Here is a 16942-nt window from a genome sequence, read left to right as displayed (position 1 = left end):
TGCGTAGATTCTCCGGTGGAGAATTATGGGGGCCACTCACCCGTAATACCCTGGTGGATAAAAAGTCGGGGTAAAAAGAGTTTAATTTCTCCTTCTCCTAAATTAGTCCCTTCCATCTCGTCTAGTCTACAGCAGTAAATATGCCTGTTGTAATTTAGTTGAGCGACTACCCGTTGCTCGACTTAACAAGCTAATTACGAGGATAATTATTCGATCTCTCGGTGACGGAGGAAATAGTAATCGCGGAAAATAGTCATTTTCCGTCCATCGCCGATTTTTTATTTATCTCAGTGTTAAATTGAATTTCCGACTCAATTACTATGGGATTTTATTAATTTTTTTAGAATGAATATATTGAAAATATGAAGAATCATGAGGAATTTGTTGATTTTTCCATCTGAAGAAAAAACCACGGGCAGTCAGTAACTTAATTCCGGCCCATTTGGTCTAACTCTGGGATGATATACGAATCTGCTTTTCACCCATTTACGTGGGTGAAATACGTACTGAGAATTTACGATTGTCCTAATGGCAGGCAGGGCTTGTCCCCATCCCATGGCCATTAATTATCCCAGGACAGGAATTAGAAAGCCATAACTCGAGTGATCGATATGGATTTACGACGCGTCGTAGTAAATAATCAAGAAGCTATCAAAACTGTTAAAAATTTCTAGAAATTCAAATGAAAAATTCCTCTAAATTTTCCACAACCAAAATAATGAGAGAATTTCTAATAGAATTTATAAATAGTTCTACTTGAAATTACAAGTGTAATTTTCAAACGGTCTAATTTCTCAAAGGAGTCATTAATTCCCAGAGAAAAAGAAATAGCCATTTCTGTCTGATTATTCATGAAATTATAAATCTTCAATGGTTTGGGATCCGAGTGCAATAGTAACACGATAAAAATTTTTAATATTTCGATCGAATCCGGAATAAAATTCTCTCTAATTCGGAAGAAAGTACCTCAGTCTTAATCCCAGTCTCGCTCTCTTCCCTTCCTCGTCCCGAATTCAACGGAAATTCAACAAAAGTGGCGGTGGAAAGTGCGAGTTTAAATAACGCTTAAACCGAAACTTTTGTGTTGGCCCGGGTGGTGCCTGAAATATTTCCAGCCCGAGGCGATATTTAAACGTGGATTTTCCACAAGTCTCGAGCACCAAGTGCAGTTAAAAGTATAATTAGCCCGTTTAGCGCACGATACCCCTCTCATTATTTATCCCCTCATATTATGGTCTTGGGTAGTTGATAACCCCAGGAAGACGATGACGATATCGATGAAATAAAGTCGTGAAATCCTGAGAGGGACATGTGAATAGCGAATGCCAACGAGATATCGTGTCCAGGACAATTCCCAGAGACAAGTCCTTAATCCATCGGTAATTAACGTACGATTTACCCCACCCCTGTGACACTAGACTCTAACTGCTTAATTAACCGGTTTTCCAATACTCCGGGTGTGAGGAATTTTCCGGTTGAATTAGTTGGCAATTTATTTAACGTATGATTGAGTAAATATGACTCACCGGGAGATGTCCTCCTGCGATACAGCCCGGGGTGTTTGGCTGCCATGAAGTGCCAAGGATGAGGCATGTCGAGACTCCTGAGAATATGCCAGCGAGTTCTCCAGAGCTGATACTGAGCCATTCTGTTTGCCTGTCACACGTAGAATAAGTTTGAATTAAAAAAATGTGAATGAAGAAAATTTGGAATTAAATAAAAAATAGATGAATGTGATGAAAAATAAGAATTTATCGGGATGTTTATTTTTTGAGGGGAATTTCTCGAAGAATCTATTGAATGGAGCGGAAAAATAATGGGGGGAAGATAAAATGCTTACGCGGTTGCGGTGACAGAGAATGGTCCGAGGCTGGAGGTGGTGGTGGCAGAATCCCTTCCGGTTTGGCAACAAGAAGTACTACTCGGTCCTGGGTCGCCTTCAGAGTGGCCACTGCCTCCTCGTGCGTCACGTTCTCCAGGTTTTTCTCACCCTGAAGCATTTTTCAAATGGAATGGTTTTGATGATTTATCGTGTTGGGGGTTGTTTGGGGTTTTATAGGGGTTTTTTATCAGGTTTCAATCTGCCAAAAGGGGAAAATCGTGGCCTCGAGGTTCTCCAGCTATTTTGTGAAGATTTTAATATTTTCGTAATGAGCAATTGCCAGGGAAAAATTACGGAGGAATTTCACTGAGAATTTCAAGAGTGACGAGAAATTCTCCTGATACGAGAGCTCTCGAGGTATTTTCCCATTTTCGCAAGAAATTTCTCCTCCCTTTCCTTCACAATTTAATATATCACAGGTGTCACTGTTGGCGCCAACCGGAAGAAGTTGATAATTTTTTTTCCCCCCCGTCTGAAACTCCTGGTCTTAACGACCCGACAATAATGACCCCTCGGAATTTCGGAGACCAACTTTTCGCGCCTCAGTCGCTGGTAAGAAGGACCATTATATCGATCCTCAGCTGTGGCCGCTTTTGCTTCTTATTCTTTGATAAATAATCCTCTCTGCTAATTAGTTTTGTAAACTTTCATAAGTTCTCCCACCTCTACTTCATCAGCCTGAGGAGATTATCTCTATATCGCGAGATACAAAACTCTCAGTGACATCAGTGGATAGACTGGAAAATTTTAGGTCGAATAGAAAAAAAAATTGTTCACTTTGCCCCAGTAGTTCTCGAGATAAGCCCTAAAAACAGTTTCATCCCGTCGTGCGTAAAACGTAACTTTGCACACGAGGTACTTGCTAATTTCTCAGAATCAAAAATCACGTGTCGGACGCATATCAATATATATTTTTTACTCTACCGGTAAAAAATTTGCAATCCTGAAAAACTGGGCGGTACACGGCCGTGGGAAAAATGGAACTTTACGCACTGGCGACAGGGGACACAAATAACCGCGATATCTCAGAAACTACTCGGCCGAATTTAATGTTTTTTTTTTTAATTCCGGTTGAAATTTTCTTGCCTTTCCAATGGGATCACTCGGAGCGTCGGATTCCGACGATATTTTTGGGATGGAAAAGAAATTCGTCGACGGCTTGGGGCGATAGAGTAAAATTTTTTTCTCGATTGATCAGCTCATATAATCTCGTGCGAAAAGGGTGTGATGAAATACGATAGTATATTTGTCTCACCAGTGTGTTCTTGACGGCCACCAATTTGTCGCCAACAACGAGACGTCCGTCAACCTGAGCAGCTCCACCCTCCATGATCTTCGTGACGTATATCCCATTATCACCGGGTATGTGCTGATTGCCAATTCCACCAGCGATACTGAATCCAAGGCCCTTGTTACCCTTGATCAATTCTATCTCGACTAGGTGAGAGGCAGTATTTCTCCGTCTTCGAACGTACTGAAAATATTGACGAAATTTTCCAAATGAAAAACCAACATTTCCCTGAAATATCTCTCCTACAAATTTCCCCTAAAAATATCTCATCACCCCGGTGAATTTATTTTACGTAAAAAAAATTGGCTTTATCGTTCTGCATCTTCACTTCAGCTGCCATGAAAGTAAATTCCAAATCCCGAAACGAGATGATAAAATAGTTTTCCCGCCCTTCAATAAAATATAGATTGGATTTCCTTCGAAAAAAAAAAACAGTGGAGAAAGAAAGTGCCGGGTTAATTCGCAAGAATCGAGGCAATCGATTCATAACCACGTCAGCTGTTCCTTTCAGACGTTGAGATATTACTCTACTCTTTTATTTTCGGTGCAAGAGGAGAAGTAAAAATTGAATTGAATTGACGAATAGAAAAAGAAAACTTTTCAATATTTTGCGCTTCGCGTCATTTTTCCAATGACAACATTAACAAATAATAACCCATTCACATTTATCCCTTTAATTATTCCTTTAAGAATGTTTCTTTCAAAATGATGAGAATTAAAAAATTTGGAAATATACAATATTATAAATAATATTATAAATGAATTGTTATAAAATTATTAAAATTTGAGATTAATGCATGTTGGGTTGAATTATTTGATAGGGGATGTTTTCGATACTTCTAGGAATTAATCGATCAAATGACGACTCACCAATTTAACGGTATTGCCAGCTTTCTTGAGTGCGTCGACGGCCGTCGCGTGGGGTACGTCGACGACCGTAACGTCATTCACCTGCAGTATCGTGTCATTGACGCGCAAACGTCCATCCGCAGAGGCAGCACCACCCGGTATGAGTTTTGTAATATAAATTGCTGTGTCATTGCCAATGTGGGGATTGTCAGTTCCACCAGCGATACTGAAGCCAAGACCTGCACCACCGCGTTCCAAAACAATTTCCTCGTACTCGAAGTCATCGTCCCCATTCGCCTGCAAATCATTGAAAATAAAATCATCAAAATATTGACCAAACATACCAAAGATAAATTTATCGTCAAAACTCTAGGGTCTGCATTCGGATGTACCTAGAGTCCAGGTGCTAGAACGAATACCCACCCCTTCGATAATTGAAATTATTAATTAATAAATAAAGAAATTATTCGGGCGTCTGGTGTAATTTATTTATGAAAAATTGTAAATATGTCCTGGACTACCCCTCATTAAATGAGATGTTATGTCGAGGATGTTGACTTCACCATCCCCAACAGCATAAATTTATTAATCTCGTATTCCGGCTTATGATAGGGTCAGACCGGTTGAAATTTACAGCCTCGTAAATGTGTAATTAAATTGAGACTCTTCGGAAGGGTATGAGAATGCTACACCCTCTGTGATTAATAGTCCAGAGTGGAGTTGCATTAAAATCTGAATATTATAACGCACCCTGAAGAAATAGCGAGATATTGATAACTGAAATTTCTCCACGAATAAATTGAAAAACATAAAAATCCCATTGTTTCCGTTTATTTCCCTCGAGAAATTTCACATCAATAATCAAATTGTTTATTAAATCAAACATTATAATTAAAAAAAAAATTGTCAGGACATTTTGGGAGAATTGTATTTAAAAAAAATGAATGAAAAATGACGGACGTATTTCAACGGAATAAAATGATATTTCCTTTTTCAATCCTCTGGTCCATCCCCATGATGACCATAAATGAGGTTAAACCCGGGTTCAATGGCACCGGAAATTCCCCAGGATATCCACCACACGCGACACTAAATTCCAGCCTCCAATGAGCAATTAATCATGAAATAATATGATTTCGAGGGGGCGGAGGGAGTGGTCGGTTAGAAAGTAACAAAGTGAGGAGGGGGAGAAATTATTACCATTCCGGTAGAGTGGAGCGTTCGCAAAGTGGCAATCATCGTCAATGTAGCAAACGTCACCGCATATTTCTCTTCCTCTCAACTTGCACTTCACTTCACCCCTTCTGAACTTTTGCCACTATCACGCAAACAGCTTTACGACTTGATTGATACGAGTGACAGTTGATATCCCATCCGGCATGCAATCATTATCTAACTCGGTGAATCACTGTCAAGGTAGTGATTAAAAAAATATTCCACTCACCCCTTCGTTCAAATAAAATTTTCATAGATGAAAAATGAACTGAATCATTATCAATAAATTAACCGCCATCAATTTGAATTAGAGATGATGAGAGAGGAATTACTTTAATGAGTGATTAACTGACAATTTCTTTTTTTTTTTTACCGAATAATTGAGAGAATTTTTGGGACAGGTTGATTATGCAATTGAATGACTGTTTTAATTGTCGAATGAACTTCCGATAATCTCGAGTTTCTCGTGGTCGAGTGTGTGACTGACTATTTTCAACTGCTCGTGAAAATACACGACGAGTTTTCCCTCGAACTGTTGAATCTAAAACTAAACGCTTGTCACATCGACGCGCTTCAGCCGAAATAACTCGAGTCTTTTATTCGGGTGATACGTCTCGTGTTAGTGAGGAAATTTTTGGCTTCAATTATTTTACATGATCGCGAATGCCATAAATCGTTCTCACCGGTGAATAAAACGACCCACTTTGGCTCAGCTATTGCCGAGATGTTGAAAAATTATTTTATCGTTGCGTGGGTAAAACGTGACTTTACCCACGTGATATAAAAATTACGATTTCTGTATGAAATCCTGTGTGAACAGTTGACTTTTCAGCGTTAAACCTCAAATTTTTATTTTCTGCACGGTGTGTGGAAAAGTTCAACTTTGCGCACTGGTGATGCGATATGAAAATGCGTGATAACTCGGAAACCACTGGGCCAAAATGGGTCGTCTTTTTTTATTTCTCACTGAAATTTCCCTGGCTTTCCAATGACATCATTGAGAATCCATGATCTCTAGTGGTTTTTCGACAATTCGTCATTTTAAAAGGAATATTTTTGGGTTGAGAGACTAGATTTGTGGAGAGAAGTTCTGCGACGATTTTCTCCAAACAGAATTAACATCAGAAGTGAAAAGCAGAATAAACAAATAAAATGAGGTGAGAATTCTTATGCCGGAGTTGACTGCGTCCAACCAAACATACAAATACCAGAGCTATGTACCCAAGAAAATTCGCAAGTTTAACGTGTGTATAGGCTTCAAACTTCACCCAGAAACGGAGGTGAGTCACCCCGTAAACGTCTCCACAAACTAAATATAATTCCATGCCGAATAAATCCCAGTACTTCTGATTTATAAAACCGCACATCTGAGTAACACGACACCAGTTAAATCACGCAACAGGAGATAATGAGTTTGCGATGATTAGTGGTAGCGAGAAAATTAGCAGATGATATTTCAGAATGAATTCTGCGTAATTCGAATAATACCGGGTCTACAATTTTCCGGTGAAATTCAAGATGAAAATTTTCATTCATGGAAATGTTTCAATGAAATTTGAAATATCAGGTGGAAATCTCGAATAGTTGGACATTTATTCTGACAATGTAAAAATAGCTGGTAGATTATAACATTTTCAAGGTACAGACTATTGTCTCTGTGCAATTCCTAAATACCGTGCAGAGTAATACAAGATCCCCGACACGCTCCGAATGTCATTTCCGGTTACGTAGGCACGCGACAAGTGCAACGAAATACCATCTGCCTACATGTGGATTTATGTAGCATCCTCCAGAGATCATAAATAATACCAGGTAACATTAACCTACGACACTGGATCCAAGGCTATATACCGCCTTTTTTCAGGCACCCGTTCTAGTATTCGAATAGAAAAATAAGTGATGACCGTAAAATTGCGTAATTGCGCGATTAAAAAAAAATGTAATCGGAATATTTTTTTCCAAATTCTCAAAACATTTCCGGAAATCTTTTCGGAAAATTTTTCTCTTGAAATAACAAAACAATTGTATTTTTGGGAAATGTTTTGAAAAATTTTTCAAAAATTTATTTCGGAAAATTTTTTTTATAATTTTCTAGAAATTTTTGGGAATATAATTTTTTCTTTTAATTATACTGTTGTTTTCTTATTTTTTTTATTTTTCAATATTCTCAGAAAACGCCATCTAAATTATTAAAAAAAATTCCTATTCAAATTTTCGAAAAATTTTTCAAAACCTTTTCCAAAAATAAAATTGTTTTGTCCTCCGATTTTTTTTGTTTCATAAAAAAAATTTTCTGAAAAGTTTTCCAGAAATTTTTTGAAATTTAGGTTTTCAATGAATCAAAATCCCTAGAAGAGGAAAATTTCCAAAAAAAATCACCTACTCGTTTAATTAATTCAATTTCTCGAATCTCAATGAATGCACGAAAGCTGAGTACTTGCCGAAACTTCATTTTCACTTTTGAAGTGCATTAGGAAAATTGGAGAATCTCCAACTTTACAAACGCGTCGTCTACCCGAATCTCGGCAAATTCTCACCCTCCGATAAAAAGAAATTAGCGGAGTATCTCCCCCGAAAGTAGGACATTTTTACAGCACAATTTTTTTTCAAATGATATCTTAATCATTCAAATTGTCCCCCGGTTGAAGAATGAGAGGTCACGAAGAAAAGGTTTAATACCCTAATGGCCCTAGACTTGATGTTTTTCGAATTTTCCCAAGAACAATTGTTTTCCCAGACTTTCATTCCGTTTCCGGTTCTAAACACGAAACAGTGAAAACATTTCGCACTTACTCGCTCGTTTCGAACATTAATATTATCAAGATAAATTAAATTCCACGAATTTTCTTTCAATTTTCATGAATGCAATGAGTAATTCACGGATTTGCGGATTTTTTCTTCATTCTCAATATTTTTCTGGCGATAATAAAACCTCCAAACATATACAAAAAAAAATACCCGACGAGAGATTTTGATTTTGCGAAGAAGTTGAGATGAATTTGCAATTGAAAATCCCAAAAATCCTTTACATAAACCTCTAAAAATCTCTTCAACAATCAACTTGTCCAAATAAATGACATCACGTACACCCGATCACTCGATCAGGTGTGATTCGAACAATTGCATCACCCATTTCAAGCGAAATCGTTTATCCCAGGGGTCATCGAGAAGGTAAAACGTAGGTGTAGACGAAGTGGAAGTAGAAAAAAAAAATAAAAATAAATAGCCAAGTGGAAATCAGTGGAGAATGGAAACAGGATTAATCCCGACTAGCTCAGAGTCTACTCGTAAATTTATTCCAATCCTGTATTCCCAGTTTGTGTGGACTACACATTTATCCCCTTGTATTTTACTTTTTCTTATAGTTTTTCTCCCCCTGGAGGAAGAGGGAAGATCAGAGTCACCAAGTGGAGACATACAACTCTACCGTTATCCTGGTCACGTTTCGCCATTTTTTTTTTATTTCAAAGTTTTAGTTTTACTCTTTTCGGGTTTGTTTTTTTTTTACCGAGTTAAAACGTTCACTCCCAAGTGCTACTTTTTCCAAAAATTCACCCAGAATAATCCGAAAGTTAAAAAATCATGGAAATTCCAATTTCATTACGATTTCAATCAATTTAGGACAGAATCATTAATGAAAATTCATGCTTTAATGGTAATTGGCTACAAATATTTCAAGGCCAGTGAGAACTTTATCCTCTCGTCAAAACCGAAGACTAATTGACCTTTTAATCATTGATGAACCTAAAATTCCGTAAACAGTTGTTAATTCCGATGAATATTTGATAATTAAAAAGGGGAATGTTGTTTTCCACAGGAAATTGGTTGATTACGCCGGTGAGTTGATGATAAAATCGTTTTATTGACGTGGGTTCGGCACGAGATTTTTAATTTAGGTTTGATAGAGGCTCGAAGGATATTTGCATGTGAATAAAACATGAAAGAGTGAATGAGTGAAAGTTGAAGGGAAATTGTGAGAGAGAATGGAAATTTAGTGTTGAACAAAACTTTGATTAATTTAAATTGGCCCCAAAGTTTCCACCACCACTTTTCCCACATAAATAAAGATCAGGTAACCACCAGCATCTTTTCTAGCCAGAGGCACAGATTAAGAAGGATAATTTATTCATAGACTAATTAAGCGGGAGAATTATTTTGGTTGGATTCTTCCTCGACGAGAATTTTTAAAAAGCCTTTCTGTTTTTAACACTCAACTCGTCATTCTATCAACCCACAATCAACAGTCCCTTTTTCACTTGTGAATGAAAAATATCACCAAGATCTGTCGCATAATTTCTGAGGATTAATCGAAATACTCGAAACAAGTGCCCAGAATTGACAAATCATTTCCTAGGGAATAGTAAAATTCAGTGGAAAATGTATTTCCAAATAAAGCCACGGTGGAGACAAGAAAATCTAGTTTCCATTCCGCCCCCAAATCCATTTGGCTGCCGACAAAGCTTCCCTCATGTTCCATTCATTCCGGTCTTATCCTCTTAGTCAATTACAACCATAAAAGATTCAGTTTGAACTACGACTATCGACCAACTTCTGGTTAAAAAGAGTGAATGTTTTTCCGCCTTTTTCCTCTCAACAAATTGAAGACAGCATATCGAGATATAGTACCGAGATATACTTATCCTAAAACAAAACTCAATCCGGAAAAGCCCTTTTAAATTATCTACCACGAGATACTCAATATTGAAATTCGTTAACAATTTTCATGGAAATGGAATGTTTTTTTTTTGCAATGTATGGCATCGCAGAGGAATCACTAGATCGTGCCTCGAGGCAAAAAGTATTTTCAAAAATTCCAATTGAGTTTCAATCATCGGTTCAAAAGGAAATCTGTCGAAGATAGTACACTGTGAAAATATCTCGAGGAATGAGTGAAAAGTTAAAATCATGAAGGGCCGAACAAACAACCCCGCGTTTGTAAACACCGATATCAGTTTTTCCCCTGCGGTTAGCCGTTTTACATGGAAATTGCCCAGCAGTAGTCTACCACCGAAAATTGAAAAACTTGACTGCAATCCCTCGTTAAAAAAAAATCCCCACAAACAAATAAAATCATCCGAAACTTGTTTAACTAAATATCCGCGTGAAATCCATCACAGTTGTGAAACTTCTCGAATTAATTCAAACTTCTGACATTTTCCCCTCGGAAAATTCACTGTTAAACATCTATTTTATTTACGATTGAAATTAGAACGACTGAATGATTGACTGAAAATATCGAGTCAATTTTTCCTGCCATGAACCCATGATTATAATAATTATTTTCAGTACTTAAAAAAAATTGAACTATTAATCGACATTCAATCTCAAATTTCTCTGTGATTATTCTTTTTTTCCACTCCAAATAACTGAAACTCGATTAAATAAATTGGCGAAAAAATTCTAACAGATTTATCGTATTTCAAAAAAAATTTTTCTCTCGATACGAGATAAAAAAAAACCAGTGGATAAACTAATCCGAGCAATTTGTGGGGGCGAGAGAACGGAAGGAAGAACGGGTGAGGGTTTGTCAACCGAAATGATATATATGGAGGGCCGGTGCGTCCTGTCGGGTCTATTATGCCACCAGGGAGGGAATTCAACTCATGGAATGACAGGAAGAGATGTATTCCACTGTTTGTTACTACTGCCGAGATTGACCTAGACAAATTCTCCGTTTTTTCCACCCAAACGAAATTATTAGAAAATTGAGCAATTTTTAATTATCAATTTCTACCAATAATCAGTAATTTTCCCCGAGGCCCGATTTTCCTAGAATCAACTAAAACCGACTGCGAAGAAAAATGATTTCTACCAAAAAAATTAACTAGCCACAAGAAAATATATTTGGCGAATAAAATTGTTTGATTTATTGTGGAATTTTTTATTTTTTCTCTCTTTCTTTTATTTTATTTCTTCCGAATGGAAGCACTGGATTAATCAAATCCTAACTTTCTGATTGAATCTCGACTTGCGATGATTCAAGTCGAGACAACAGTCCAATTGTTCCCATTAAGTTATTTATCGCAATCAAAAAGAATCAACTGATAAATAAAGGAATGCTTATTGATGGTTCATCGTGAGTTTTGACGATTGAAAAATAGCTCAACAATTTTCATTCTCTCGCGTTTAACCCCGGAGTTGATTTTCTTTCAAGTGGAATCTTGTATTTCTCAACAAGTTCCATTTCTGCTGAGTTTAACGAACAGATTTCAGTCCCAGAGGAGTTGAAAATGAAACGTAAGTCACAGGGGGGACATTTCGGAGTGGCTGGCAATCGAATTAGTGACGCTATGAATCTACGTTGAAAGTTAAAGATGGGGATGAAGGGTGAGATGTATAAAAGCACGATGAAAATTGTAGGGGATGAGTTTATAAAGTTTTGCGTGAAACACTCGTCTTCGTGCACAAGCCGGTGCTTTTGAAGAGTTTCTCTTGGATACGAGACAAGAGAATCAGCGGAAATGGTTAAAGATAAAAAAATGTATATGCAGATGGCAAAGGGGATGAGGACAAAGGGTGAGTTTCGGCTTATTTTATTCCAACGCTTTTCATTTGAACTTCGGACGGAGCGTTTAAATCGTGTTTTTGGTGGATCTCGGGGAAGGGGAAAGCCTTTATTGAGGGGTGAATGGAAATTTCTACTTTTAAACGAGAATGTACCTCAATTAATTATTCCATTGATCTTTCGGATTTTATAAGGTGCTGATTATTACTAGTTGATTAATAAATAAATAGATGAATTATTATTATTTTTTTTTTCGTGTTTTCAATCGATTGAAAATTCCAATTTTTCCTCGCCGAAATCGATTTTAAAAAATTGTTATTCAAAATGTTTTTCATTAAAAAATCATCAATTAAGAATGAAAATAAATCTCTTTTTACTTTCAAGTTCAATTCAAACTGGCGTAAAAATTCAAATGAATTTGCGAGTGAAATTTCAATGAATTTTCAATAGTGTAATTAGAAAAAATTTTTATTCCGGTTGTAATTCTCGTTATGAAGATTCCAATATTCACCCCTCAATTGCTGAAATGTCAGTGTGATGCATCGGGATGAAGGTCTCAGAGGGCGATTGGTAAACTTTCCTTGATTAATTTCTCCCGGCGAAAATTGGAGAGGCGCAGAAGAGCGATAGTGACATCAGAGATGAAATGAGGGAACGGGTAATAACGAGTGAGGATGGAATATGCGTTAGAAATTGTCGAGTGGAATTTCAGGATGGGGTTAACGATGTGGTTGCAACAGTTGATACCACCGGCAAGAAGATAATTCCCGCCTATGCGTGATTGATTGAATTCTCAATTAATACAATTTAATCCCCGGATTAATTGATTCCGCATTTTACTAATAATTGTCTCCCCACGGTGAAGAAAAAATTCAATATTCCATTTCTCTATCGAAATTTGTTGAGGGAATTCCAAAAAAATTATTTTTAAACTGGAGATGCCGAGATTTTTCGGTTTTATGCACGATATTCTGGAGCGAATGCTAATCGGGCGATTAATCATTTCGATCAGCTAGATTCCCGGGTAAAAAAAAATTGTTATATTTTTTTTTATTTTTCAGAAAATTTCTGGAAAACTGTTCAGAATTTTTTTTTTATAAAACAAAAAAAAATCGGAAAACAAAATTTTATTTTTGGGAAAGGTTTTGAAAAAGTTTTCAAAAATTTGAATAGGAAAATTTTTTTATAGTTTAGATAGCGTTTTTTGTAAGAATATTGAATAATCAAAAAAGTAAGAAAACAACAGTATAATTAAATGAAAAAATTATATTCACAAAAATTCCTAGAAAATTATAAAAAAAATTTTCCGAAACAAATTTTCGAAACATTTTTCAAAAATGCAATTATTTCGTTTGCCGAGATTTTTTTGTTTCAAAATAAAAATTTTCTGAAAAGTTTTCCAGAAATTTTTTGAAAATTTGGAAAAAATATTCCGATTACAATTTTTTTTTACCCGGGTTGCGTCTAATTGAGAAACTCTAGATTAATTTTTACTCACATGTCGAGGATCTGCTGCGAGTAGCGGTGTATGTGCCTGTAACAACGATTTTTCCGGAATATTAGACAAACAGTCACGAGTCTAGACTCTTCTAATCAGGAAATCTGTTGTTTCATGCGGGAATTCTAACACATACATCGACAAATAACATTCCTTGCGGCTAAAACTAATTCGAAATACCAACGGAAGAAACAAAACGAAAAAAAAAACCGAAAAATTCTTGGCACCTGCAGCTTTTTACAAAAAAACTCGTCAAATTTTCGTTTTTCCCAGAGAATTTTCCTCAATTGTCACACATGAATAATTTTCAAACGGATTCCACCCCCCCCCCCATTCTCTCGAGGTTTTGTCCGCATGTCCCTTCATTAATTAAAATAGCTCATTTCTTCGTGGAATCCACGAATTCATCCGCTGAAGAAATAAAACAGGGACGAAGGGGTGAAATGAAAAAATCTCGGATGGGTTCAATTAAATTTTCCAGTGAAGTGATTTAACCAGGGGTTGTTAAATCCATCCCCCCTCTGTATCCGTCATACCCCATGCATTTTCCTCGTTTTTGTCAATTCGCTAGTCCCCTGTCACATACCCCTGAGCCACTAATTGAAGCACTCGTTATGAGAAGATATCCGCGACGTACAGAAATTTTTAATTAAGGGATCATTTGTTTTTTACGATCACACCCTCCGAATTTTGCGCATTATTTACACACTCGTGTGTGCGATTAATTAATAGATTACAATTCCATTACACGGGTAACGACAGGCAATCAGGATTTTTCGTGATTAACGTTTTTTAATTGAACATTCATTAATTATTCGCCAATTCCATGAATTTCACCGATTCACGAAGAATGACTTTTCAGTTAGGTTTTTCGAAAAAAAAAATAAATAATAATAATTCAATCGTCCCCCGTGCAATTTTTTCGTGAATCCTCGTACCGTATAAAAATGCCATTACGCTGATATAATTAGCATGATAATTTTTCAGAAGGCTGTACGTCCACACGAAACTAATTAAATCTCTCTCTCTGAAAATTTTGATGTACAGGGGAGTGAGAATTTTGGTAACACAAGGGGATGAAATGGGTGAGACACTGTGGTCCCCCCCAAGTCGACCCGTAGGCGAGTCTTTGGTGAAACGAGCCAGGAAGACAAGATAAAGGGAGGTTATGAGACTCGTTATCGTCGTAAAGTGCAAGAGGGACTGAGTGCCTTCTTCCCAGAATGAATTGCCCTCACTTTACGGCAGTCACTCGACGTGAATCGGTGTCTCACTGAATTATTGCACTGCAATCAACATCACTGACACTTCACTATTTTTCAACCCCCGAAATCCCTCAAATCGACTTTTACACACTCCTCAATGACTTTTTCAAAACTAGAATATATCACGATCTTTGAGGGTTTAAATAATACCTCACCCCTTCGACTAATAATAATATGATTTTTTGAAAATCTTAATTAATCATTTATACGCGATATTTTAATTTTTTTCTATTATATAGAAACGAGATTTAATTTTATGAAAAGATTTTCCAATATTTTGATAAATAAATAATGAATCAGGCGATATTTCTCTATTTTTCATTTTATGTACTGTAATGTATATAAGGCAGAAATGGTAAAATAAAGCGGCTATTTCCGAGGGAAATGGAATTTTTTAAGAGACTCATGGATTCCACTCGAGGACGCGGCCTCCTAGGATATTCTTAATAGATTTTTTTTTATATTCTCCTCACCTGCGCCTGAAAGATCGGTTCTCCTTTCATGCTTACGATCAAGGGGTTTACAAAGTGCTTAAATCCGTAATGTTCGTTGAGATGCATAGGAGACTAACTCGGTATTCGCCGAGGGAGAAATATACACGGGAAAATGTCAACGTATGTGTCATATAAGAGGTAACGGGGTATATTTCCGTATAAACCCGGCATTTACGAGGTACCATAAGGGCCCCAGGTGATATGCCGAGTAATGTCGTTTACGTGAATAAATAAAATTCACGGATTTCTCAGTGCCTAGGGCTTCAACACCCATAAAAATATTCAATCGATCGATGTGAGGCAGGAAAATCTCTCGCAATTCATTTCCCTGTTCCCGAAAAAAAAGGAGAAAATATGAGCAGCTGTCGGCTTCAATGAATACCTAGACAAATTTCCGATGAAAAATTCCGTATGACGATCCCTGAATTTTAATTAGATGCCGAGATAATTGCAAATAAAAAAATCTATTCGAAATTTCCCGCCTCACGCGCTCGCGCGCTCGCGCACCGCCAGTTCTTGAGCGCGCGAAAATTCAAATTTTGAAATACGCATTTTTGTTTTTTCAGATGGGGAGTTGGTGGGGGTATTGTGAATTGTCGCTTTGGGGGAAAAAATGAACCTGATAAGATAATTGTGGTGACAGGTGCACAAGTCCGGTTAATACGAACACTTTACCGGGGCGTCTGGCAATCACTCGAATTCGGTTGAATTTGCACATTTATGGAATATCGATTTCCCGGGGTGCACTCAACCACTCCATATATTCATATATTCCGAGAAATGTCGACTTCCCTGAGAATTTCTCTTCATCCCTGAGCGCTTCGTAGAAGCCGTAAAATCACTCTGACGAAATTGTGAGACACCTCCGGCCCACAATTTCCTCCCAATTTTCCTCAGGTTTTCATGAAATATCGACATTTCCCCGAAAACAGGAAGTGGAAAAATGTAAAATTTTTTCGAGTTACTATTTAAAATTAAATTGAAGTCAAAGTTAGACATCAGCCTAAATTTTTGAATTTCAAAAACTGAAATTTTCTCATTTCTCCAAAACAAATCACCCCCATCCCTCTCACAACCACCCTTGATGTGGATAAAAATAATTTGAACTTTAACTCATTTTTCTTCTCTCGGAAAAAGTGTGTTGAGCTTTAGTTTTTTTATCAACACCGTCACCTGATATCATCACAGCAATATCAGATATGTATTATACCTCTCGCGGTTTTTCTCCCGCCCAGATTCAACCTCCTTTGTGTACATAAATAAATAATGTGTACGTAGTTGCGGTTTTTTGGCAAAAGAGTGGAGGGATGAGGTGGTGTTGTGGAGCGATAAAGTGAAAAGGGAGACACGGAAACACTAGCAAAACCGCATCGTCTGGCTGCATGCACGTATTATGCCCTCATTTTTAATGCATCATTAAATAAATAATCCATTGAAATAAAAAAATTAAGAGAAATTATTTTTTCGTTATCTCTTACAACCTGTGAATATCACTTTTGTGTTTATTTTCGGTCTCCCTGTTATCTAGACACATTGATAACAGTCGTACGCTCGGCCTCGATTTCCGACCCCCTTGAAGCCATTGATAAAATTTTACGCGACTGATAAGACTTTTTATGGTTTTAAAACTGCAATTTCGATGTTGAAAATCTTCAAGTAATACCTTCGCGGCGGAATCAGTCAAAAATTCATGATTTTTCTGAATTGGAAAATTGACGGAAAAAAATCGAGAATTAACTGAAGAGCCATTAAAATTTTAGCAATGAAAACCTCAGTTCATTCGCCAATAAAGATTCAATATTTTAATTAGAAAAAAATTTTCTGAAAATAATTTTAAAAAACGCTACCAGTGACGTATCCCCAGACATCAATCCCTTCATGTCATTACTCCTGAGAGACTGTAGATAAATATGAATCCAGTTCATTCAAAATTTGTCAGTGAC

At 36.8% G+C, this 16942-nt stretch overlaps 1 protein-coding gene across 10 annotated transcripts in view; it reads right to left on the bottom strand.

Annotated features, from left to right (window-relative positions):
* Nucleotides 1-16942, bottom strand: part of dlg1 (discs large 1) — a 96928-nt gene that overhangs the window by 28191 nt on the left and 51795 nt on the right. For 8 of the 10 annotated variants that reach the window (XM_011307266.1, XM_011307270.1, XM_011307268.1 and 5 more), the window contains 5 exons: nt 13241-13276; nt 4044-4319; nt 3138-3356; nt 1841-1991; nt 1527-1656 (listed from right to left, as the gene is read on the bottom strand). In XM_011307266.1, the coding sequence (XP_011305568.1) occupies nt 1527-1656; nt 1841-1991; nt 3138-3356; nt 4044-4319; nt 13241-13276 (812 nt within the window). The remainder of the gene's footprint in view (nt 1-1526; nt 1657-1840; nt 1992-3137; nt 3357-4043; nt 4320-13240; nt 13277-16942) is intronic. The other 2 variants (XM_011307267.1, XM_011307275.1) reach the window with 1 other exon arrangement.

The sequence above is a fragment of the Fopius arisanus genome, unplaced genomic scaffold, assembly GCF_000806365.1.
Source record: "Fopius arisanus strain USDA-PBARC FA_bdor unplaced genomic scaffold, ASM80636v1 scaffold00053, whole genome shotgun sequence".
Classification (NCBI taxonomy): Eukaryota; Metazoa; Arthropoda; class Insecta; order Hymenoptera; family Braconidae; genus Fopius; species Fopius arisanus.
This window is presented reverse-complemented; position numbering and strand designations above follow the sequence as displayed.